This window comes from Porites lutea, chromosome 13 (assembly GCF_958299795.1).
Source record: "Porites lutea chromosome 13, jaPorLute2.1, whole genome shotgun sequence".
Taxonomy (NCBI): Eukaryota; Metazoa; Cnidaria; class Anthozoa; order Scleractinia; family Poritidae; genus Porites; species Porites lutea.
Genome location: NC_133213.1, coordinates 23316663 through 23343455, shown reverse-complemented (window position 1 = coordinate 23343455; position 26793 = coordinate 23316663). Strand labels below are relative to the sequence as shown.

Below are 26793 nucleotides of genomic sequence, written 5' to 3'. Positions count from 1 at the left end.
GATAATAACATGAATATAGTAATCATTTAACGACTTTAAATACTCAGACAACTTTTCACATATGACAACTAAAAAATGTACCTAATTATGTATTATCGCATAAAAATTGTTTTATTAGATTAAAAATAAAAATTCTGATTTAGCAATGAAATGATACGATAATTCTTACTGAACAATATATTTATCGTGTAGAAAATAAAAAGCTGGTTTCCTTTTGTTCGCCGCTGCAACCGATGCAATCGCTAGCTACGACCCAGAAAAAGAATTCTGGAAGATTACTCTTGATAACCTCGAAGAGTTTACTTGCGCACATCGTGAACAATAATAATAAGATCAGTCTACTAAACACCGTCCATATCTTAAGAAAAGTGCTTTCCATTAGAGAACAATTCTTCCCCCCTAGCCGCTCTTAAGCTAGCAAACTGGTACTAAGGACGGGCGAGGGCGATAAAACGAGGCGTGCAAAAGCGTTTGATAGTGGTATCTGTTTCTCCTCTTTATTTGTTCTTTACGACAATCGTTAGCTGTGGTTCTAATCGCTAATGCTTTCTCAGTTCGAGAACGGATGTTTTATGAGTCAAATGAGTCAATGAGTCATGAGTCATTGAGTCAATGAGTCAGATCTGAAAAAATTAAAGTTTCGGTAGAAACAATAAAATTAAGCATTGCTTTTACTCATTAACACTTTACACTCTCTCAGTTCATTCTTATTTTGTCCTGATGTTTTGAATCAACCTCAGCTAGGGCGTTGAAACCCGGTTTTGTTTTACAGTCTGACTGTATCTAAGCAGGACACCTTTGGAACCGGTACTTAGTGTCCGTATTCGGGGAGATGTTCGTCTTGTAGAGAAACAAATAAAGCGGGGAGTACAGCCGACTCTATCTTAACGGACACCTCTTTGAGACGGACACCTCTGTAAAACGGACACCTACTGCCAGTTGATCCCTGCCTTTGTTTACTCCTCCTATTTGTTTTTCTATAAGAAGGACATCTCTCTAAGACGGCGGACACTAAGTGCAGGTCCGAAAGGTGTCCGGCTTAGAACGAGTTGAGTGTAAAGAAAGGTAGGGACCAACTTTAAGTATGCGTTTTGCAGAGGTGTCCGTCCTATAGAGCCGGGTGTCTGTTGAGTCACCTGTACTCATTTCAAAATTATACACACAATTGAATTTATTTTGGTCACCTCTTAAAGACTAAACCAGGGATCAACTCAAGAAAACTTTTATTATGCTTTCTGTTACTGTTCGTGCAGCGTGCTATCACCTTTTGCATCGAAATCATGTAGTGTCAGTTGTAACATGGGCCGAAAGTCGTTTTAACACGTTAAAGTGTTCCAAATGAAAAGCTTAATTGTATGTCTTGATTATCAATCATCTGATGAAGGCTGTGTCAGTGTTTTGGTAACCTGAGAAGGTTATCTGTGAGAGATACACTCCTCGATGGTGTTGAACTGTTCTCCTGTGGAGTAGCAGGAGTTGAAGCTCGATGGTAGGCGGGTGTGGTGTCCCCTGATAAGCTATGAGCAGGTGATGGGGTGTAACTTGCTCTTAAAGATTTATCAGTTCCTGTTCTTATTCCCAGTCTCTGAGATGCTAGCCTCTGGGCAGCAGGAGACATTTGCCCCAACCGATCAACCGTGTTCATATGCTTGGGACTCCTGTGCAACAAAGATAAAGACAAACTGAACATCACTTGGAGCACTTTCTAGTCAGCCCAAAATTCTGGAAATTTCAGTTAGAAATCACATGGAGCAGACCATTTCGGTTAGGTCCAACCGGAATATTTGGGACCACCTTTGAAGGTGGTTCACTTTGACTGGTCTGGTCATTTTGGTTGGTTGGACCATAATGTCCGTTTCCATTGGACAAAATTGTTGTCCCCAGTACCCCTCTTTTGCATCCTGCTTACGAGAATAATAACCAAATGCATGGTGGCTTGGGTTAGGTCTGTGCAACCGGAATGTACCATTCCATTGGCCACGTGAAATTTCCAAAATTTCAAACCGGAATTTATGTTTAATGGAACTAGGCGCCCTTGGTAACTAAACCATGACCTGCTTGGAAACCGGGGTAACAGTTGTATAAAGAATTTTAACTGTTTAACATTACTTAAGGCGCAAATTTTTTGCAATAAATTATTCTACTTGTTCCAGAGAATTCTCCTCCAAGGATTGACGGATAACTTGGCAGAAAGAGATTAAGGAATATAGGGAATACAAAGAAAGCGAGAGAATATTCTTTGCAACACAGGGAACAATGGAAAAACATACATGTAGTTAAGTTGCTTGATGCAATCTTCCCCCAACAGGAATACCAGTATGATCAATGGAGTAAGGGTATTAAATTAAAAACAAACGACCTTAGAAATAAACTATTAATGACTATGGTTGGATAGACCATGTTTCCTTTAGTTATAGACTGGAACTAAAAATATCAGGCCTTCTTTCTCTTTTCTATCGCTTTTTAAAAGCCTTGCGCGTCTTCCGTGCTTTTTTGTTGGGCCAATAGAAAATGGAAACACTTACTTACCAAGCTATATAATTCTTAGTGCCCAGGTGCTGGATTGGTTAAAACACTGCTATAAAAATGCTCCTCTGTGGATCGTCATTAAGGTCTTGGTGATGTTTGATATGTGATAAAATACTGTGGCCAATGCAACGGCTATCTACAGGTCAGTTTATTTTTAACATCATGTTTGCGTACTATTTCCGTGAAAATGGAAGTGCTGCCTCATAAATGAGTGCGTCTCATCTGCCATATGATATAAGAAAAAAAGACAATACCAAAACACCAACCTGTTAACTGGTCTGTAAGGAATTACTTGATTTGCAAAATGTGCAGGAACACCAATCTAAAAATGAACTGGCCTGTGAAAACACTTTTGCATGGGCACAGAAGAGTAACTCACTCCGGGCAATGGGCCGCCTGTGTACAATGAACGCTAATGATATTATTTAAATGTACCTGCCAATCATTGCAGTGGCTGTTGCTAGAGCTTGTCGTCGTTTTTCTCTGTGTTGTCTGCTAACCTTCTCTGCTAGTGCCAGGCCAAGCTGGTCTCGTTTCTTTGGTTCTGGCATTTTAAATGTTGGTCCAGGGGTGCCGGCAATGGGTGTGTCTCCCCCATCCAAACGAAAAGGGGTGCCTTCTATGCTTCCCCAAGTCATTAGAGGTGATGCATCCACACCTGAAGTACATGACAGAAAATCAGTGATCTTAAATACGAACCTGCAGTGTACATATTCATGAAATAGAAGGATTGCCACTCTTTAAATTAACGACTATTCTCAGACCACTAATCACCTTAGACTTTTCACAGTCCCCCCATTGTTCAGTATGATCTCGAGATTGAGAACCTACCCTAAGGGCGGCCACCTTGGTTTCAAATGTATCTGGTCTCACCTCCCTCCCCCGCCCTCCACCACTATCACAGGAAAAAATAACGGATTCCCATTTTTGGATATTTTTGGGTATTTAAAGAATACCCATAAAAATCCCAAATTTGGCAAAGTGAGACAAGTCCCAACCAGGGAATTCCCAACCAAGTTCCCAGATTGGGACTTGTCTCACTCTTCCAAATTTGGGATTTTTGTGGGTATTCTTTAAATACCCCAAAAATATCCAAAAATGGGAATCGGTTATTTTTCCCTGTGTATTAAGCCAAGGGCTCACCCCTCGGTGCATTTGAAACCAATATGGCCACCCGTAACAGTGGGCTCTTGATTTTAAGTTCCAGTGAGAATCAGAATATTACTCTACAACTCATAAAATCATTTTTTCTCTTAACAATATCTATACATCATCCAGAGAAGAGGTTATCACAACAAAATAATATAATGATCACCAAGGGAAAAAGGCTTTGATCTTTTTCCAAATTCTCTCATCTAATTCTTCAAGGAAATGTATGGAGAGTTTGTATGTGAATAATGTGACTTTAAGGAATAAGATTAATGAATGTAAATACCTGGAGCAGGAGAGGGTGTGGCCACAAATCCATACCCCTTAACATTAGGTGTTTCATTGCTTCCCTGAACTTGCCCATCCACTCCAATCCTTCCTTGCTGGGCGGCTAAGCGAGTCGCAGCAGCAGCTGCTAGTTTGTCCTCACAAGAATCCTCAGGAAATGGATCCTTCTTAAACCTGCTGTTAGCATGCAATATCTGTTGTCTTTTGATGTACTTGCCCTCAATTTTTTCTTGCACCGATGCTTCCACCCCATCTGGATAATACATAAGTGCATTTTTGTTCGTATAGTTCCATGTCTCTATCATTGAAGGCCTGTCTTCGTACTTAAACTGATCACCTTCTTCAGAAGCTGGCAAGGCCAGGATTTCCTCTTTTCTTTCTTTCTGTTCCTGCTCTTTTTCATAAAGCCATTGATACTTCTCTCTGCGTTTCTGTGTAGATGTCTCCATGATTTGCTCAAATGAGGCATTGTCTTCACTTGTATTCTTTGCAAGGAACCTGTCCAGTGTGAAATCTGATTCATCTTTTTTACTATTTGAATTGTTTTCTGTTGAGCTGTTGCTTTCTGCAGTCCCTCTGCTGTTGTCTGAGATGGGCTGAGATGGTGCTGGAGTTCCTTGAATTGTGCTTGGTGTCTCAAAAGTAGCTGGGGTGCCTGAAAATACAAAAAAAAACATGAAAGGGAAAATGATCACTTGCATTGCTGTTTATGGAGCTTGGCTGATAAGCATCAGGCTATTGTGTGGCAGGTCACAATAATTTATCCACGTAAAGTACTGCATCGAAAGGTTGTATCTTTAAAATTAATATGGTACCATTCAGCATAGATTAATTTTGTTCTTTCTTTGTGAAGGGCACATTCATTGGACAAGAGTACTTATTTCATTACGGTTTTTTGTGTCTAGGAAACTAATTTTAGGATAGGGGACATATTTGATTATTAGTAATATAACCGTAAAATTCTGAAAATAAGCCCCGGGGATTATATTTTTCAAAGGCTCTTTTTGAGGGCTTATATTCGGAGGGGCTTATCTATTGAGGGAAATTTGTGTTTCAAAATCGATGGGGCTAGCCTTATAGTTAGAATGAAATTTATCTGTTTTGCTTTGTTTTACTTTGCATTTGAGGGCAATTTCCAAGTACAATCCCCCAGGAGCTTATATTTGGAGGGGGAATTCAACAGGGGGTTTTTTGCGTTACGAATTTGGGGGGCTTATATTTGGAGGGGCTCATTTTTGGAATTTTACAGTATCTTATGGTACATGTACGTGACTTGTATTTACCATAAGTTTTTCTAGCTAAACTACTATTGTGCATGGACTATTCCTACCTAATCTTCCACCAGGTGTCTGTGTGACTTGATATCTGGCTGAAATTTCCCTCAGTTTCTCCACATCATTGTGTTCCACAGCATCCAAATATTCATGCTGTGCTCTTAATTTTGGAAGCTCAGGGAAGAAGTCTCTTTGTATGATTTTATTTAAAGACTGTAAAGAGAAAATTGACAGTTCATGAAAAGGAAAAAAATGTTGTTATCTGTAATCATAAGCATTTAAACATTTAGTTTTATTGGATCCACAATGTTCCTTTAGAGTTTCCTCGCACGAAAAAAAAAGACATCTCTCTAAGACATGGTTAACCATAGCGATTGGATGATTACAGTGTACAAAGGTGAGTGGAAATAGCACTCTGTAGTTTCTCATTTTATTGACCCTTTCATTTCTATCATCCATTTCCTCAGCTTCTTTTTCAGTCAAAGTTTCCAGCCATGAAATATTCGTTATCAGAAATCATGGCAAAATAGTTTGCAGTTAGTTTGAGTAACAAATACACCCGGGAAAAGACATAAGTTAAATTAAAAACATCCATAAACACTTGGCCATACACAATAGAGCTGGCCGTATACAGAAATAGAGACTCCGAAATTCTGTTCAATTCCTCAAAAAGGTAATAATAACCTTGCAAATGACTTACTTGCACGTATGTCTCTTCGTCGAGTACTTTTATATTAGTCCTGTTTTGTTCCTTCGTCGACTCTTGAATCGTAGCAACAGAGAACTGGTTATCTCTTTTTACGAGGGCCATCTAATATGTTAACATAAGTCTCCTGTCACATAAGTTTAGATCATTAGCCACATACAACGTCTAAAAGTCGCTTTTGTCAACGACAACTATGCGTTTTTCCGTCCGCCATATTGTTGATGAATGACGTCATAGCTTGGTAACCAGTTGTCAAACGCTCCGGGAAAGAATGGTACGAGCCACGATTGCTATGGTTGCTGGATGTTGTTGACTGACTAGAAAATGATGGCGGAAAGATCGAAGATTGTAAATGTTTATCCTGACTTTTGATGTCTAAAATGTCCAAATCACCTAAAGCAGAAGACTTTTCTGTCACCTTTACAAATGTTGAACAGCCACAGCAAGCAAGTGGCGAAAGGTAAGAATCAGAACTGCCTGTGCTCAACCATTGAGATAATAAGAAAACAAAAATCACAGCTGAAAAGTTCAATTGCCTTTCTGACAAAAAGATGACAGTAAACCTTTACTTCTGTCATCGCCATTATTTGAAAGAAGATTAAAATGTAGAACTTCAGCGATGAATGTTACATGTGAACGAGAGTCCATTGCGGCGAATGTTGGGGGAGGATGATGAAAACTAAAGCCAAAAAAGGCATGGGGGCATGAACCTCCTATGTACCAGTTCCCTTTGCAGTTCTCTGTTACATTGTTTGCACCCTTCAGTAGACCTGTTTTTTTCTTAGTTTCCATTTACAGTTTAATCCCAGATGACGACTCCTGTATTAATAAGCCCAACAACTTATTATTGATTTATGGTGCCATAAAAATTGAGCAACTGACAGGGGCGGATCTAGGGGGAGGGTGCAGGGGGTGTGCACCCCCCCCCCGAGACGACCTGCAGTTTTCTATTATAACTAGTATTCTGCAAAAAAAAAACTATGTGGTTTATTGGTGTTGAAGTAGAGCAAGAGATGAGTGCACCCCCTCCTAAAAAAAATCCTGGATCCGCCCCTGACTGATCACCACCAAAACAACTTGTAATTACCTGAACACATGCAAATTAGATATCATTAAGGAATAATAATAAAAAATCCTTTTCTCTCGTTTATTGAGAAACTTTTTCTAAAGACAATATTGTAACAAGCATGGCTGAAATACAGGTGGAAAGAAAAAGTTACTAGCACTTGACAGAATTCATCTTCCTTTAATAAAAACCTGAGGTTTCAGTTCTTTTGGATCAACATGCTCTCTGATGAGATGCTCCCCAGCTAATGTGCATAACCAATGATCATACATGTTTGTATTCTCCAGGAGAGCTGATCCAAAGATGGCAGCCTTTAACGGTGGTTTTAAGCTTGTCAGCCGTCTGACAATGCATGATTTAAAAGCAGTTCAAGATGCTTTCATGGTAACTTAAGTTATTGATTTATCTGTTGTATATGTCATTAAGCTCTCATGGTTTCATTCAATGACTAATAAATACATATTTACTTATTTTTTAGTTCTATTGATTTATTGGGTGACTTCAGAAGGTTTTAGTGATAGTTTAGCATTAGGGATAGTTTAAACACTTGTTGCACCCTGCACTGAGTTGCAATATTAGTGAGTTTCAAAACAGGACAGCAGAAATAAGAGGACAGCAAAACACTTGAGTGTGACAAACATGATGGGGCTATTACTTGTGTGTTTTGTCAGAAATTCACTTACTTTGATGTTTTTTGCTCTTGAAGATTGGTGGAGGGTTTTTTCAAACATTATTATTGTCACGTTTGTCACACAATGTTTGCCGTTGTCTTTCCTCTCCTTTGTCACAGTTGAATGAACCCCCCCCCCCCCCATATTATTGTTAATTTTCATTGCACTTCATTTGTATTTACTTATAAAATAATGTATATACTTACACCAACAGTGATAAAAGTAAACTGTTCATACACACTGTAGTCCCTGATATTTTCACCTGACTGCTGTGAGTGAGCTTTACAGGCCCAGTAACTAGGGCTTTTAAGAAATGCCCCCAAAACACCATCCTGGCAAATTGTTTTAAAATGTTGCTTAATCTTCTTTTTTCAGATAAAGCAGTCTGGCCATGATCGTGAGCTTAGTTTAGATGTTGATCAATTCTGTGAGATTCTGTCTATTGTCTTGAACAAAGGATCACGAGAAGAATATGAGGATCTGTTTAACAAGATTGATGTGGGCAAAGAGGGTTATGCTGATTGGGACAAGTTCTGTTCTCATATGTTACTTGAATACTATGAAAAAGATGATAGAATGAAAACCACCCAGGTAATCAACACACAGGGATTTTTAAATGGGATTTAGAAGCACTGCATGGAATAAAAGCCTCAAGTGACTTGTGGTAAACTGTAAGAATCTCCTTACACGTGACAACTTCTTTGCTTTGTGAAATAAAGAGAGAATTTGACATTGAATCAACAGTAAGGCCTTAATTCCACACACCCATTGTGTTGCGTGTGTGGCCGTAGACAAGGAACTTTACTCCACTTTGTCCCTCTTCACCCGCGTGTGTAAATTGGAACACAAAAAATCTACCAGTGACATACTGCTGGAGGTTAACCCTATGATGGACTAGTATCCCTTTCAGGGGAGAGTAACAATGCTCCTAGGCATGCTTCATGCTAAGGAAACCGGTATAAGCTCCGGCTGTTTAGGCCTTTGGCTCGTGCGTGACTTTATCTTTTTACCTTACCAGTAAAAAAACATTTAATTTGAGTGTAAAATTAATGTATTTAGTATGAAAGTACTAATTAAGGATTCTTTTTTATGTCTTCTATTGGAGACAAGACCACCATTTTACATGTTCGCCTGAGCCATGCATAGGTCCATCTGTTTGAATGGCAAAGGCAGTACCTTCATTTTTCGGTTATTTTTTAAAACCCCTTAAGTCCCAATAGTGACCAACAACAATTTTCTCCTAACAATATCCATACAATGTCAAGAGATAAAGTTATGAGAATTAATAAAATGATAGTCATAGAGAAAATTTCATGATCTTTTATCAAGTTCTCTCAACTGATTCTTAAAGGAGATGTATGGAGATCAGTTTGGAGAATTTGTATGTGGATATTGGGGCTTAAAGGGTTAAGACCCTGAGTATTGGTCTTGGTACAGGAATCAAACCCGAAGTCCAGCTCAACAGTTATTAAAAAGCCCTCTGCCAACTGGTTGAGCTTATCCTGTTTAGCAACACCAATTTTGCTTTCCTCACTTGACTAATGTATTACTCAGATATTGAAATACAAACTTTTGACCAATCTTTAATCTACCTTAATTCAGGTTCCCCAGTGGAGAGAGTTAAGAAACATCGCAAGGTTAGCAGTACATTAAATGCACATACTGCTGTATAAATGTTGTTATCGAGGCCATTATTAACAGCCGGAGGATAAGCAAAAAATTAACAGTTTAATAGCTATCACACATACTGTACCTAATAATAATTCAATTAATGTTAGCATTTTTTCTTTTTTTTCAGTCCTCACAAAGAAGCCATTATTAGAACATGTCCTTTGATGAATCCATCCCGTTACATTGTTGTTAGTAAGGTCAGCATCAAAGTCCAATATTAAAGTGACACTATAGGGGTAAATCGTCAGTGTAAAACTTGTTGAATGCCCCCTCCCCTTCCGCACTGGGAGGTCATGAGCAACTGTGTGCTTGCCTTTATGACAAAACTATTTGTTGCCTTTTATGTAATATTATTTATTACTTTTTTACAATCTGTTTTGTAGGAAGGTGTAATTACTCTCTGGTCATTAAATATGAAACTGCTGAGGACAGTTCAGGTAGGGGTCTTATCAGTCTACAGCAGGAAATTCAGAGCATACAACACACTTGCTATGCTTAAAAGCCTTTAGATTGACATCTTCGTGTAAAGATAACAAAAGTGAATTAAAATTATAATTTCTGCAGAATTATGATTAATGAGAATATCCAAGAACCCTAACCTGAGAAAACAGCTGACGTTCCGCGATGCCACCGGCGGTTTCCCCTCGAAATGACGTCTGAGAATTGAGCGCAGAAATTCCTTACTGATGACGCGTCACCACCCGGATCTGGGTAGTTCTGGGTAGTGCTTCCGATTGGATGAATCAAATTTCCAACCAATCAGAGGCACTACCCAGATCAGGCTAGTGACACGCCATCAGTATGGAACTTCTGCGCTCATTTCTCAGACTGCATTCTGCGGGGAAACCACCCGTGGCGTCGAGAAATGTCGGTTGTTTTCTCCGGCTGCAAGAACCCCAGATTTGTAAAGTCGTTCTCTGCCCTTGCGCGTGGCCTCTTCCCTTGCGGTCCACGTTGCCGCTCTTATTATTTCGTGCGCCTGCTACATACATAGGTCGCAGGAAATTGCCTTTCGTTATCAGGGAACTTTTAATCTTCATGCTTTCATTGTGCCTGAAGGTTCAAACAGATCCAGAAGAAGTGAAACAAAGGGATCTTTGGGTGACAGACTTTATACCAATGCAAAATATCTACAAACTGGCCCTTGCGCTGACCAGCAAAGAAATTGGTAATTTGATATATCAGTCTTTTTGTACAATGTATCAGTACAGGCCGAGAAGGAGAGGGACATTATTATTCCAACATCTTAACGCGTACCGGTCGTTTGGACACAATTAGATTCAGTCAAGCTATAAATACATGTCAGACTAGTTTCGCGCGTAGTTACCTTACAGAACCAGGAATATTCGCGCCATGCGTTTTGTTTTTGTTCATACGTTTAAACTATACTTTAAGTGATCGAAAGTGTTGTGCAGTTTTACTGCTTAAGTTCGTATCAAAACGGCCTGTCTAAAAGACAAAACCTAACACTGGACGGTATATTAAAACATCCTAGCATCTAACGTATTGTGGAACATGTGGAGAACACGAGACTCTAATTTCAGGAAGATACTTAAGTAGCTAGCTGCTTGTGGCAAACTGTTTTATCTTGCCCATCTTTACTAAAATGGCCTTGAATTTTCCTTCAGTGTATTAATTTACTTGTTTTTTTTTTTTTAACGATTATTTTTGGATAGCTATATATGATTTGAGTTCCAAATCAGAGTTTAACTGTCAATATCGCATACAAGGCCTTGAACACACTCCTTTGTGTATGGATTACTGGTGAGTACATTCACTAAGATTGTATATATTTGTAGCTTACTCACAGCCTTCACATTTGCCGACTGCTGCGAATGCATTGTTATTCTATTTAAGCTTAAGAACGCTAAAATTTTCAGTGCGCAGATGCAACGTATAACGCGTACTGTTGCAAATGAATATACCCTAAAGTAAAGAAATACTTTCCTCGTTGAAGTAGTGATTTAAGAGACTTGCCACAGATACTTATGTGTAAATATTACTACTTTGGACTAAAGCAACATCGAGAAAAGCAGTATGCATTCAAGTCATACTTTCTTTACAGGAGCAATCCTTATAAAGTGAATGAAGCCATTCTTGTGTTTGGAGATGTACATGGGCAAGTTAATGCACTGCTTTTTTCAGCGGCGACAATGGCTTTGTTTGACCGACCATCTCAGCCTGCTGGTAGTAAACAAGGTACGGTGACAAGCCCGGGGGGGGGGGGGGGTACTTTAGGAATTTGTGGGTGGGAATGTGCCGCTGGGACCCTGGAACCCTTAACCTATACCAGAGCTAGTTCAGCTGAATTTTGCTACCCTGTAATAGAGTAAGCTCCCCAGATCCCCCCTATCCTAGAGTAGCTGTTTTCCAGAAACTATTGCCTGCAAGCGAGGAGAAACGGATGTTTTCGCAGGCTACAAAAACTACCGAAGTCACTAGCAACGGTCTAGCCAAAACAAAACCTTGTACCACAATCCCTAGTCTAGATAAAATCTTCCACCAACTGATCGGTTTCTTAAAAAATGATACCCTATTCTAGACCCAAACGCTCTGATTTATATACCCTATCCTGGAGTCAACTGCTCGAAAACCATACCATTCACGGCGGCACATACCTATATAGCCCATATATGGCATTACCCCCCCCCCCCCCCCCGGGTGCCAAGTTTTGTCAATAAAGTTATCGTTAAACAGGACACTTGGGCTATGATCATATTATGATGGATAGCTCTTAGGCCGGCACGAAAACCATACTTGATGGGGGTTCTGTTCACACACAATAACGGTGATTTCGGCGCGATTTCTGTAATGAAGCGAAGCTGCGGCGCGCCGACCTTGGAAGTGGAACGTCATATATCGGATAGGCTCTGTTTCTCAGAGTGAGAATAGTTATTTAGTCTGCTACACAGCCGTTTTTAGTGTCGTCACGCAACGCTCCTAAGGAGCGTTGCGTGACGACACTAAAAACGGCTGTGTAGCAGACTAACAGTTATTCGGGCTGTAGCGAAAGTGAATAACTAGGAGCGAGGACTGGAACCCACTGAGAAGGAAGAAAAATTTCAGGAGTGTTGACTGGGAACTAGTTCACCAAGCCCTCTCGGCCAACCGCTCCGGCACGATGTTTGATGTGTGTAAACGACTTGCCCCAGTCCTGGGCTGTTGCTGTTCGTACTCTCCTAGAGATCTTTTCGTGTCGGCAGGAAAAGCCATCTGGTAGAGTGTGAGCCTTGTCGATACGAATGCTAGCTAAAAGTTACCGCTGAACGGGATACTTAATGAGTAGCCGAGAGATGAACCGCCCGTAACCGCCTGTGGGCGGCTCTCTTGTTGCGTTTGTGACGTCATTAGTTTTAACGGTTATAGACAGCTTTGACATCCAACTTGTTCCGGGAGAAGAAATCTTTCAAACCATACCCAAGTGAGCACGACTCAGTCAAACAGGTTGGAAAAAAGAAAACAAAACAAAGAAAAAGGTGTCTATAAGTTGACCCGAAAATTTATAAAAAGTCTTGTTCCGCTAGCCACTAGCACTTCATTCCATCTAATCCCTTGATCTTCAGAGTTTTCGTCATGGATTAATATGTGAATTAATATATATGATTATGTTATTTTTGTAGATGTTTGTTTAAATGTGAATATCCAGGACGTCCACAAGGGATTTTACAAGAACGCCAGATTTGTAAAACACCAGGGACATACTGAATGGGCCAGACAAGGTTTGTTTATGTTTACGATAATTCCCCGGGATAAATCAAATAAGAAGCCCCTATAAGAAGCTTACCGTTTGGCCCCAATAGGCTGACTTAGCAAAAGAACGGGAACGTCAGTTGACGACGGCGCGCGCAAATCAAACAACTGGCTTGACCAATGGCAGAGCGTCAAATTGGGCACCGGAAGTCGAGTTTAGTCTTTCCGCGCGCTTTCCCGTCGTCAAATGACGTTTCCGTTCTGTTGCTAAATCTGCCTAATGTTCCACTGTCGAGGACGGCAAGCAAGGCAGTACTGAATATGAAAATGTTTGTGTGTTTGTTGATCAACAGTGATGTACTCAGCTCATTTAGATTGCTTTATTTCCTGCGCCACAAATTACAAAAACTCCTTAGTTCTTGGCTGGATTGAAAAGTCAAAAATGAACATGAGAACGTGAGTACCGTGTTATTCCTCACCACTGTCAAAACTTAAAGCATAATGTAGTCGAGTAACATACTAGGCGGTACCACGCCGACGCAAACTATATCAATACTGTTTTTTTGTTTTTTCGTGAATCAAAATTACAAGACAACATAGACATAGTTTCCGAAGACTTTTTATGGTATTGTCTGCAACTAAAGTTGTATTTACATTTTCTTTCTTTCTTTCTTCCTTTTTTTCTTTTCTTATCTCTATCAATCTACAGAACGCAGTTTAAGATTCCCCAAGGAGTGAACGCATTTGACTACAGTGAGAGAATAAACCTCATTGGTAAGCTAGCTTAGTTCGTTCGAGGCGCTCAGAATCCTTAAGAATTCAAGTCCAGGAAAAGTCGCCTGCATTTGACATATTGAGCGGGTCCAAATAGACGCGATTAAGTTTGAAAGAACGCAAATTCATTTTTTAGCGACGTTTTCACTGCCCTCGTCGTCGTCCTTGCTTAAGGTCCCTATTACTACTCATAGCTTCTTGAATATAGATGAGGATAAGGTAGGGTAGCTTGGGTAGGCGAGAAACCCGTCCACCTAGGACAAGTTTTCTCCATATCAACGAGGTCTCATTCTGTGGCGTCATTTTTTCTTATCCCTTTAGCAACGGCAGGTGTAAATCATCATGTGTGTTTGTGGAACCCATACGTGATCTCTAAACCAGTCGGGGTAAGTTCAAATTTCCAAGTTATTTGTGTGCGGAGCTATATTTTATACATTATTTTCAGTCAGCCAAATTTTTTGGGTTAAACTTGGACTTGGCTCATTAACAGACGAGGTACGGGGTACAGGAGCAGCGCCACCCCCCCCCCCTCTCCCTCCCCCTGGAAGTTAAAAGTGTCTTGAGGGTTTTGCACTAGATAAACATTGTATTTTCCATATATTGTGTTTGAAACAGTTATCATGAATGACAACCCCCCTCCCCCCGGGGGGGGGGCTTAACACTTAACAGAGGATTGACGGTATTCGTTTAAAATATTCTATTTTCATCACTGCTCAAGTTGATTTACCTTGCTTATTTTGTTGTTGAAGGTTCTGCGAGGACATATGCAAAGCGTTATTTCCGTGCGTTTTATAGAATCCAGAAGCCAGCTGATTAGTTTATCCAAAGATAAGGTAAGTTGAACTGCTCAATTTGAAGTTGTGTGGGAGGTCTGGCACTTTAGGACATTTAAGGCCAGTTATTCAAACGAAGTTTAGCCCGTGTTTAATAAGGCCTTGTTCCAAGGCATTTTCAGTTTGCTCAGCGCTTATATCTAAACACCATTTATCGTAAACATTTTCAATAAAGCATATAGCAGTTATTTTCTTAAATTAACCCACTAAGAAAGAGATCTGGAGGTTCAATGATTTCTTAAACCGCGGCCTAAGTTAACTTCGTTTAAATAAACGACCCTTTAGGTTTCAAACGCTAAACTAAGTGACCATTTTGTGTTGCAGGTTCTACGTATCTGGGACACACACCTTCAAGTTTGTCTTCAGCGATTGTCGGGGATGTTCCCTAAAGGACCTGCTGAAGGTTTCAGCTTTTCTCTATCCGAGTTTATTTATGTTATTATTTACTTATTGTTGTTAAGCAAAGAAGATAAATTTAAAGCCCCTAAAGAAGAAAAGGCGTGATAGGTCATATACATTAACTCTGTCGTTTAGAAGTCATCCAGCTCATTTAGATGGGGTATAAGCTGAAAAACAAATATTTCTGGCCGTTTAAAAGCTCAAGTAAATTGTCTTTTTTTTTTGTTATCATAGTGTCGATCACCATGTACTATGACGAGGAGCACAGCAAATTGTTTACAGCTTTTAACCATCAGGTAATAAAAGAACTTGCCTGTTCAAGGCTCTCAGTTGTTTGGGAACATTTCGTTGAATGGCGAACTCCTTTCCTGGTTGTTGTGATGAGGGGAAAAGGGATTCCGTCCTTCCATGGTCGCTAATCTCCAACCGTACGCGTCCCGTCAACTCAGCCCTGGGGTCTGCTCGTCTTTAAATATGGCGGCGGCAGGCTGTGTAGCGTTTCACAGTAGTAAAGTATCAATCTCTTTTTTCAATAATTTACTCCCATTTCTCGATGACAAGAAGATCGCAGTGTTAGAAAAATAGTAAGATTTTAGAAATGATATATGTAGCAGTAATGTAAAGTAATATGTACATAAGAAAATGTACGAAGGAAATAATAGACGTGAAATTTATTGAACCGCGGACTCATTCATTAGAAGTAACAGTGGCTTAGTCTGATTCTATTTAGAGCAAGTAACTCTGTAGCGTTAAGCACCGTCAAACGGGGGTGAACAAGTTTTCCCGCGTTTTCATCTTATTGGCTAAGGAGGAGGCGCAAAATATTACTAGCCAATCAGTAAGCTGCAATGTGAAATCTACTGAATATCTGTGTGTTTGCACTTTGTAGCTGACATTGATGGTGATGAAGCCTGAAGTAAAGGATAGGATAATGAGCCACGAACATCCTGTGACAGCGGCTATTTACAACAGTAAATTTAATCAGGTACCAACTCTCCCTCTTTTGTGAAGATGAAATAATCAGCATGTCACGAGCGTGGGACAAAGAAAAACATCTAAGTCAGGATTCGAAACTATGACTTCCTGGATTTGAACCTAGGCAACATTGCTGAGGGGAAGGGTTGTCACCATGACACCAGATTTTCTCACTTGCACCTTCCTTTTTCCTCGGCGTCTCAAGTGTTTGGAAGCAAACGCGACTGCGAGCAATTAAGGTGTATCGCGTAGTGGACCACGGGAACGTTAAGCGTTGGCGCAAAGGACGCTGGCAAGGGTAGGCATTTTTTCTCTTCACCTTTCCCTTGTCCCTTGCACGGAACCAAAAACGCTCCAGTCGCTCTCGATTACGAATCCAGTAGAACGCGCCTGAGCACGAGGCAGCACTTACACTGCATTGATGAAATATTAAGACCTGAGTGTTAACTTGAACGGACATAATTTCTTTTTTATTGTTTTTTTCCTTAGGTTGTCAGTGCTTGTACTGGGTCTGTTATCACTATGTGGATGATAGAGACTGGGCAAAAAGTTAAACAGGTAGACTGAGTTAACTTTACTGTACTTTTCCACGGAAATTGAGCCAATAATCCTTTGGAGACCGTTCATACACCTCATGTGATAGTATCATAAGGAGACTAGGAATGATCCAGGACTCGCTACAAGACTGTGCTATTAGAAAAACCAGGGAGGGTCCCGATGCTACCAAATAAGAAATTCGGAGTGGCTGAGGCTGCTTAGTTCTGGGTTCAAAAATGGATTCAAAATTCGTAGAGAATCCGCATTCCTATTGAATTCATGAGGCTAACTCTAAGTCCGGACTTTTAGGATTCATAATTGGTTTCTTCGGCCCCTTAACTGGGTACGGTTATAGCACATTCCCGGAAGGCATTTACCGATCGCACGAGTTGGAATGGAAGAGGTTCAAGTATAGAGTGTTTTCACATGACGTCACGGCGGCCATATTGGTGTCCCAAAACAATGAAACGGTTGCCATGTTGGTGTCCCAAACCAGTCCCCTAGGAGTTGAACTCTTTTCTTATGCAAACGCTTTCTTCTGTTACAATAATTTTGCATATATGCTGGCCACGTGAGTGAAAACACTCTATAGGCTACAAGGATCCGTGATGTCGAACGTGTTTTGTTTGGGAAAAAAGGCGGCGATATAAAGCGCAACCTTAAAGTGGGCAATTCCAGCGGACAAATTCAATCTTGTTTTGTTCTTTAGTTTGCTAATGCACATGGAAGTTCTGAAATAACAACGTTAGCCCAGGATGCCACTGAAACCAGGCTTTTTACCGCAAGTGCTGACGGAACTGTGAAGGTATTGTGCTTTTCACTGTCAAATCTTGCACGCTTCTTTCTTGTCATCATCCATTAGTTTCATTACTTTTCTTCCTGTTGTTGTGTTTTGAAATCGCCACATAAGAACGTGTCGTTTTTTGTTCGTTATTGAAGAGTTTAGCATCGAACAAAAGTAGGTTTACGGTGCGTTATTAAATCTCGTTCTCCACGCTCATAGTACGATTATCTGTGAGCAAGCTCTTCTTTTTGAGTGGCGAGAACGCGAGAGCGAGTGTCTTTCGCGCTTGACTTCTTACGATATCCCTTATTAAAATAGAGAGCTTGTTTGCAGGCTTTTAGTACGACCACTTTACGCCTCAAACTCTGTAAGGCTGTTGAAAAGGTATTTACTGTAAGCTATCTTTCACCATGAACGTATCACAAGGGTAAAGCTAGACTGCAACTTGAAAAAGTCAGGCCAGCTTTTTCAAGTTGTGTCATCGTGCATCGTGTCTTGAACAAATTGCTGAAAATATTATACTCGTATAATAACAACTCCATACAGGTTGTTTCGGTGCTTTTATCTGATTTGGTTTTATTTCAGATCTGGGATTTTAATGGTCATTGTCATCATATATTAATGGCTGGTAATGGTGACCCAGCCGAGATTAGTCAAGTGTTGTGTTTGAAAAGGATTATTATTGTTGTGGGCTGGGACAGGTATGTCGAAATGTCACTCACTATACTTTCTCTCCTACTGTGATTAATGTTACCGTGGCTTTCTACTTTTAATTATTTCTCCTTTCCCCCCGTCGTTCAGGATTCGGAAAAATTTTCCTCGTAATAGCTTCTTCACAGGAAGGCCCAGTCTCCTTGCAGCTGTTCTTTGTGTCATCACGCAACTCTTGCATAGGAGCTTTGCGTGACGACACAATGAATGGTTGCTGAGGATTCTAGGGAGGCCCTTTCTTTTCTTGATGTCCGTTCTTTTGCGGCGTTCGCTGTAGTTACAGCAACAAAAACCAAAAACACCCCCGCGCCACTTTTTTGATTGTGTAGACAATGTGAAATTTTGTGCGCCCACTTCCCCGCGGCCAGTCATGCTTTAACATGGGCCTTAGTATCCCCCAGGCCCCAGCCTTTTATGTTGCCTCAAGTGCACTCAGCCATTTGCCACTTTAGAAATGAGAAGGAAACTGGAGCCGAAATGCGTGCCGCAATAGTTTCTGGGATAGTTACTGGGGACGCGCCGTTCAGCTATTGGCCAATGTTTCTACTTGACCCTAGTAACAGTCCCAGAAGTCTTCGCGAAAAGTTAACTCTCCCCAGTTCTCTTCTCGTTTCTAAAGTGAGGAATTGATTTTATTACTTTGCAAAATATAAGGACCGCAGTTACTTGTTTGGCTTACGTGTTACTTTGTCTGTTGCCAGGACTATTTCCGTGTTCCGGGACACTCAACTCAATTCATTCTACGTTTATCCATCAGAGTGGAAAGGGAGACTGGTAATGATTAGTGTATTCGCTTTTCAGCAATGTTCTTTAAATGGAGGCAATGCCTACGGTGATGCTTGTTGGAAAACTTAATTTTCGTGTTAACAAAGTCGCATTCAATCTAAATGTTTTCGCGCCGTTCTCGATCGCCCACACTTATGCCAAACGGAAACGTATGTCGTCCTCAGGTTATTCTCGGACGTGTTGCTTTTAATTTTCCACGTTGCTGTTTTGCTGTCGGCATTGCCACGTTGTGCTTAAGCAGCTATTACGACAATGTTTTCAAACTTTTTGCTGGAATTGTACTGGATTGTGTCTCTTGACCATAAATCTTTATTCATTGCCTGTGGATACTTTAGTGACAGGCATGAATACTTAGTTATTCTTTTCAAGATGTTTTTTGTCCTTATGACGAGACCCAAACTATGCAATACTGCAGAAAACAATAACGCAACATTGTTTATCATTATTTCTATTCTTTTACGGTTAGGATAGCGAAGCAATTGGCTTTTAGGGTTAGAAGACCTGCTTCATGCCCCCAAACTATGGCCTCTTGTGAAAGCTGTTTTCTTTTTGACTGCTGCCTGTTTTTACCCAGTGTTTCTGAGGTGGTTTTAACTTCTTATATAATGTTATCTACTCCATCGTTAGGAACATCAGGATGATGTCTTGTCGGAAGCTTTCTGCCCTCCAACAACCTTAGCCACGGCCAGCTACGACGGAGACATCGTGCTCTGGAATTTAAACTCTGAACAAGCTTTTAGACATCTTTCAACACATGCTAAAAGAAAACCTACACGCTCTTCCCGAAGATCTAGAAGAGCAGTAAGTTGACTAGCCTAACGAGTTAGTATAATTATTATTGTTATCTTAGGTCTGGTTCAAACAAATTTAATTCCCCTAAAAAAAAAATTTAAAATACTTTATTCAGTATTTTTTAACAGTTATCCTAATTTTTTTTTACTGCAATTTCATTACATAATATAAAGGTTTTTTTAGGCCCTTTCACGTTGTCCTGGCTGCTAACATTCTTTTTTTCGTTCGTTCCTTCGTTAGTTGAATAGGGTGCACGGTTCGTTCATTCATTCATCCATTTTTTCATCCATCTACTCATTCTACTACTTTCTATTTATGTTTTTTTTTCTTTAAATTTTCGTAGCAGGACACTTCTACCCCGACGCAGAGACCTGTGGAGACGGAGACGTTGTTGAAGCCGCCACAGACGGGGGACCGATCGGCCTCAGCCACTTCTGTGACAGCCACTGAGGAACCGCGTAGTGAGGTGATACTTCATGTCAGTCGCTCAATCAGTCCACCTTCGTTCAAATGGTTTACAGTCCAACGAACTTAACCAGGCCCTCTCGAAATTTAATTGGCCAATGACGGCTTACGTTCGCAATGAAGGTGGTTGTCTGAAATTGTCTATGGTCCCGGTTGAGTTCCTTCGTTGCACTGAAACAATCGATGAATTGCCCAGTCAGTCAATTACTAAGTCAATTAGTCAATGACTAAAAAGTGAATTAGCCAACCCATAACGCTATCTAGCATCGTTCATTCATTTAGTCAATCAACGAGTCAGTCAGTCAATCGGTCCATTTGCTCTCTTAGTCAATCTTTCAACTCAGAAATCAATCAGTCATCCAGTCAACCCATCAATCAATTTATCCTCTTTGCTTCATGAAATCTCTAGTGGTGTTGCACTCCACAAGTGTTTAGCCACTCAATCCACTCACCAACCCTGTGTTCTTTTGGTTGTTGTTTATTTGTTGTTTTTCATGTTGTTTTTGCTGTTGTTAATGTTTTGCTTCACTACTTTTCCTCGCGTCTCCAATTGTTTTATTATGTTTCTTCCAGGATGATTTTGGATATGCTGTTACCAAGTTAATATTTCTCAACGAGAGACCAATGTCAGCGTCCAGTGCAGGAGCAAATCTTGTTTCCTGTAACGCCAGTGGCTGGGTAAGAACTAGAAATGTTTTTCCCTTCCAGATTGACGCACATATCTGGACTTCTAAAATAATTGTCATTTACCAAGGTTTGAAAGAGACTGCCAAAATTGTTTTTGCTGGTATTATCCGTATATCTTAACTACTCATCAGTAGGATGCCTGAAATGTGTGCAATTCCACAATGACCACGTCACGATGTATTAAAATTCAAAAATGACCCCAAGGCTTTAGCGTCAAAATTGCAAATTTGCTTAGAGTTTTGGGTCGAATTTGATAGTGGTTGCTTATTACGACTGGGTTGAGTTTATGTGGAACCGTGTACAATATGACCATTATGTTCCGTGTCGGAAATTTAACTGGGTAAACAGTGAATATAAATTTTATCAAGAGGTGTATAACTGAACGTAAATTCAACCGTTTTATGCTCACGTAGGTTCGGTTTTGGAATACACATAAAACTCTGTGCGTTGGTCAGTTCCTGGCTCATGAACACGGTACGTGATCATTAGCATTTTCTTCACAATAAATTTAACACTGTTTTTTATTATTATTGCTTTTTTGCTGCTTTGTGCTGCTTTACAAACACAGCTTCAACTCTGACTCGTCCCCAGTCGTCTCCAAGTTGTCTCTACTCATTATGGAGCGCTTGGGTCATGCTCGCGGGGAATGATGGGAAGGCGAGAGGAGGGGAGACTCCCTTGCCCCTTCTTCCTTCCCGTCATCCCCTTCGTTAAAGAGCCTGTTCTAGTCTTCCACGTAACATACTATGAATGAGAGACGACTAGGGACGAGTCAAGCTTCAGCTAAGAGGAAGCGTGACCGAGTTGGACTCGCCATCAGGAGGTCTGGGTTCAACTCCTGCTCCGTTGCCGACGAATGTTTTTTTTGTTCTTGGTTTGGTAGGGCTGAAATTCTCGGCCATTACTCTAAATCGCCAACTGGTTGTCTACAGCCATTTTTTTTTTATTTCTATTTTTATCCTGTTACGTTGCATTTGAGTTATTTGTTTCTAATTACAATATACATAAGAAATTCCTGTAACTATCGGGTATTAACTCAAATAAACGCCACGGTACTTATTAAAGCATTAAACAAATGCTTAGAAACAATAAAATCAGCAAGTGTTGCATTAAATCCCCTATTCGGGGCAGCGCTTATTCCAGCAACTTTCGTAAGTTCACTTCCTCTTCACACAATGTATTTACCATTGTATTATGCAGCTCCCTCTCTCGTACCATTGGAGTGCTGTCGCTTATTACATGTATTTTTTTTCTATGCGTTCAGCTGGTTTTCTAACAATGACTGTTGATGATACAAACTCGTACCTGGTAACTGGTGATGCTGATGGAGTGTTAAAAGTATGGGACATTGCTGAATACTGTGTTGGAAACATGGTTAATAACGACGATACTCCGCCGCGTAAGTTTGCAGTAACTTATGGTGAAAAAAGACCATTTCTTCACTTTGAAAGTGTTGCAAAGTGCAAAACGTGTCATGAGTTTTATTTTATTATTATTTTTAGAATAATATACAACTCTTCCCCGAATGGGATTGTGAATAGTGATGGATATAGACCGAGAGTACGGCTTTGCTACAGAAACTCACTTGCTGCCTAACAATAGAGTCCACTTCGACCTCCAAGAACGTAGCCAGAAAAGGCATATACCGCAAATCTAAAATCTGTGATTGTTTTTGCCTTGTAGCTCTCTTCAAACAGTTCCAGCCACATACAGACACTATTAACAGCATTCAACTGTTCAGTCGTTCAGAGAGACTGCTGATTCTTACGGCTTCTAGCGACTGTGCAGTGGCATTGTGGGATATCGAAGGCCGCCATATTGGTATATTTGGACAGGTAATTTAAGCTTTATTCATTCTTAGCAATGCCTCAAGTCTAAACAGTCACACAACCTGCAGGAATATGAAGCCCTTTGTCATACTGCTGCGGCTTCTTTGATGTAACGCGCAGACTGCCATTGGCTGATATGTGATCACGTGGCCTAAACTAATTTCAACTATATCTTCCGAGGCGTTAGCTCAGTTTATGTATCGCGGGCGTCTCTTAACCAATTTATTTTCCTTGCAGGAGGAACACTGGAAAATTGAACCCATCTCAAAAGAAGAAAGAGAAGCTGAGCAAGCCAAGCAGGCAGAACAGGTTTGTTGGAATGTGGTCAAACCTGTTTTTAGGCCGCTTTCCTGTGTAGGGAAATAACAATTTTTTTTACGACTTGAATTTAACTAACCTACGATCAGGTGGTCCGTCTTCCCTTTTGTTTGGAAACGCCTGATCGCAGATTAGAAATTAACCGAACCAAGTAACCCAGTACTTGTTAAGTAATCTGAAGCGTACGAGTCTACTGTTGCACTTCGCCTCTTACGATGGCCCCGAGGCCACTGGTTCAGCGTAATGCCGATGCTTGAGTGCTTGAGATATATCTTATTATGAAATTAGTCAGATTACAGGACAGAGGGGCATAAATGAGCTACTACCTTAAGAAATCTGCTTGTTATCACGCCAGAACACCGATTGATAAGGTACTTGCTATTTACCACGGTCTTACCCGAGTGAGTACAGTCAACTCTCTCTAACACGGACACCTTTGGGACTGGCACTAAGTGTCCGTCTTCGAGAGGTGTCCGTCTTATAGAGAGTCAAATAAAAGGAGTAAAGAAAGGCAGGGACCAACTCTGAGTGTCCGTTTTACAGAGGTGTCCGTCTTATAGAGGTGTCCGTTAAGAGAGAGTCGACTGTACAAGAGGTATCGCACGAATACACTCTTTAGCATTTCCATAGAAGTTTCGAGTACTCCTTGTTTGGCGTCTACTGCACTTATCATCGTTAGCTTATCTGCGCTCCACTTTCCTGCTAGTCATCTTTTGGATTTCGTCCCCCACCCCTGCCCCCATTCCCGCCCTACTTTATGTACTATAAATGGTTCTGCATTTTACCATCTGAAGGTGTCCGCTAGACTTTCATACCTCAGTAAAGAAGCGCGGTTAAGAGCGATGTAAATAGGATACTATACTTACCATTCATTTACCTACTCACTGTTAATTGTAGGAACAATCTGATAACAGTGACGATGATGAGCAACCTGAAGAGGATGCTGGGGCAGAAGAGCTGAATCTTTTCGCCGATGATAAATTTGATCCTTCATTTAGAGTGCGCACATGGGAACAGACCATATTAGGTAAGCTTCCGGTTACCATATTAGGTTAGCTTCCTTCCGGCTAGCTTCCGGTTACCATATTAGGTCAGCTTCCCTCCGGTTAGCTTCCGGTTACCATATTCGGTTAGCTTCCTTTCGGTTAGCTTCCGGTTACCATATTAGGTTAGCTTCCTTCCGGTTAGCTTCCGGTTACCATATTAGGTTAGATTCCTTCCGGTTAGCTTCCGATCACCATATTAGGTTAGCTTCCTTCCGGTTACCATATTAGGTTAGCTTCCGGTTACCATATTAGGCTAGCTTCCTTCTGGTTTAGTCATTTTGTTTTACTTTTAACAATTCGAGAGCTTCTTGTATTTGAAAATTGGCTAAAGTGATGAATGTCACGTTTTAGGTAAAGCTTATCAAGAAAAGAGAATCGATAAGAGAGAGAGAAGACAGCCTCAGGTCATCCCTGATCTGCCTTATCTTAACTGGGAGAAGACCGGCCAGGCACCTGCAGGCCCTTATGCGGTATGTAGTACCCTTTGTTAGCACAGAAGCTGGTACTTACAAAAACAGCTTTTTTAATACCTGGTAGACTAAGCGAGAAGAGAAAGAACCTTTGCTTTCGATTTGGACGACGACTGTCACGCTGCTACTAGTACTAAAAAATAAGAAACGCATTTAGGATGAAGCGGTTGTTCGTCCACCCAGGTTAGGCTGCAGCACATGTATCTTTTATCAGGTGAGCAAGCCTCACTGTTTTCTTTGTTTACTCTCCTTGTTTGATTTTGTAGAAGACGTTTTAGGAAGAGTCAAACCTGTGATCAGTGGTTAGATCTTTTGGGTGAAAAAACGTCTCGCCCTTCCTAGGCCTTTTCTGAATGTCCTTTTTGCACTGATTCATAGTTCGGTGCCCTCGTTTTTTACGCAACTTCTTCCCCGTCTTCACCTGGAAAATACCCCCAGTGCTGGCAATATCGTTAGCAGAAGCCTGGAGCTAACCCTATCCACAAAGAAAACAATACTCTTTTCAACTCAGCACTATTTAAAGACAGAAGAAGCCGAAACAATAAAAAAAGGAAGTATCCTTTTGCGACGTGTCTTTGTTTGTTGTTTAGTCTCTGGATACCACAGACCTGCAGGAAGTTGGCGGCATTCAAAAGCCGGATTTTATAGCCCATCCTGAGCGGTACTTCTCGGAGAGTTCAGCCGGCAAGGGAAGAAGTAAAGGAGTGCTGCCATCTTTACCCAATGTTACAGAGAGTAAGTCTCATTTGTAGCCTTTGTAATTACCAGATACATTGCACCCTGCAAGCAGAACCTCTATCTTGCATTAATCGAGCATGCGCAGCCTGTTGCTAGGATACAGTTTCAAACCCAGGCCTAATAGCCGCGTGCTTTGTATAGCGGGCTCAGCTGGAACCGACGGTTTTATCATTAGACGGATGCTTGCACTAGAAAAACCAGTTTGACGAGAAAAAAAACACGATTGACTAGTCCAGAAGTTCGGGCTGCAACGACTTTAAAGGCTTGAAGCGATTTAGGCAGAGCTTCCTTTTCTCCTCCTCGATCAAGAAAAAGACGAAAGGAGACTGTGCTTGAATGGTGGATACATGGTTGATGATAATTTTGAAATATGCCAAAACGGTGACTCAAGATGTATTTATTTTTATTGAATTATTTGACTAAATGTTCTGTTTTTAAACATTGGATGCTTTGTATTCCATAGATCTTCAAATGCGCTACGACGAGAAGAGCCTTTTCCCTAAATACATCCTGGAAATGGAAGCGAAAATGAAGGCGGCGCACGCGTTGGGCATCCGTACGTCTCGTGGCGCACGTGCTCGCGGTGACTCGTCACAGACTAAGCCACGTGCTTCACACGAAGGGACTCAGCTCAATAACAAGAGAGTAGCAAGCTGGAGAGTTCTCTTGACTAGCAAGGGAAAAGACCCGTGATAGTAATAGAAGTCTGGATAAGAAAAAACGCTGACCAGTAACAGGACGAACAGCACAATAGCAGCTCGGGGTCACGTGACTTGTCTCGTGCCAAAATTCTGGAAAAAAAAAAAACTAACAATACCACAGATTTAAAAAGCATGAAATTAGTACTGAGCCCTCCCCGTTTTAGGTTCTAAACTATCGAAGCTGCGATTTAATTGTGGTTTGACTAACAAAGGAAATCCTATAAACCACAGCCAAAAGACGTCATGTATTTATTAGTCAGAGTAGGTCGTGAAATGATTTCCTCTTTAAACGACGCACATTTTAATTTATTTATTATTGGTGACATACAGCAACGCAGCGCGCTTAGCTACTTGTCATATTTCTTCAGCATCTGCTGTATAACACACACCCTTTGTGGTATTCCAGACTTCATACATATATCTGTAAAGAAAGAAAACATCTATCTCCACAGCTGTCCTGTTATCTGAAAATGTTTATAACGTTTTTATACATAGAGCGTTCCTGGAAAAAAAATATATATATATATAAAGATAATAACAAACAAAAACCAACCAACAAACAAAGAGTGAAAAGAGTAAATACCAGTATTCAGTTGTCATTTTCCCTATGATATATATTAAACTGTTATTATATATTTGAAAATTTTAAGCTTACGGTTACTTCTGAACATGCATGTTGAGACAAACGAAACGTTAAGTCAGTGAATGAAATTCTATTTTAGCTATGCGCTTGTTCATCTTTAGCTTCATGTTTTTCTACCACAGTTTGCGTTTTATTTCTAATCAAGCTTCGTTGGCCTAAGACGAAAAGCATTTATAATTTCAATTAAGTTTGTCTCGTGATGTTTTGACCGCGTACTGCTTGCTCTTCATATCAGGCGATGGTGTCAATTTACTGAGGGGG

General features: G+C 40.6%; 2 protein-coding genes across 2 annotated transcripts; one reads left to right on the top strand and one right to left on the bottom strand.

Annotated features, from left to right (window-relative positions):
* Positions 1–653: 653 nt before the first annotated feature.
* Positions 654–6188, bottom strand: LOC140922628 (splicing factor ESS-2 homolog). Its single transcript, XM_073372611.1, has 5 exons — positions 5941–6188; positions 5297–5453; positions 3965–4621; positions 2965–3187; positions 654–1658 (listed from the first exon to the last, which is right to left on the bottom strand). The coding sequence occupies exons 1-5, from the start codon at positions 6049–6051 to the stop codon at positions 1391–1393; spliced, it is 1416 nt and encodes a 471-aa protein (XP_073228712.1). The 5' UTR covers positions 6052–6188; the 3' UTR covers positions 654–1390.
* Positions 6189–6266: 78 nt separating this feature from the next.
* Positions 6267–26383, top strand: LOC140922627 (cilia- and flagella-associated protein 337-like). The gene is made up of 32 exons (XM_073372610.1): positions 6267–6406; positions 7300–7396; positions 8059–8274; positions 9286–9320; positions 9482–9551; positions 9738–9791; positions 10414–10522; positions 11031–11118; positions 11420–11553; positions 12975–13073; positions 13398–13500; positions 13754–13818; positions 14140–14204; positions 14568–14651; positions 14976–15054; positions 15285–15346; positions 15940–16035; positions 16515–16583; positions 17272–17367; positions 17932–18047; positions 18759–18831; positions 19471–19644; positions 19979–20101; positions 20674–20778; positions 21201–21261; positions 22052–22186; positions 22471–22622; positions 22854–22925; positions 23832–23961; positions 24332–24450; positions 25041–25185; positions 25652–26383. Exons 1-32 carry the CDS (start codon positions 6318–6320, stop codon positions 25879–25881), a joined length of 3345 nt encoding a protein of 1114 aa, XP_073228711.1. The 5' UTR covers positions 6267–6317; the 3' UTR covers positions 25882–26383.
* The last annotated feature ends 410 nt before the right edge of the window (positions 26384–26793 follow it).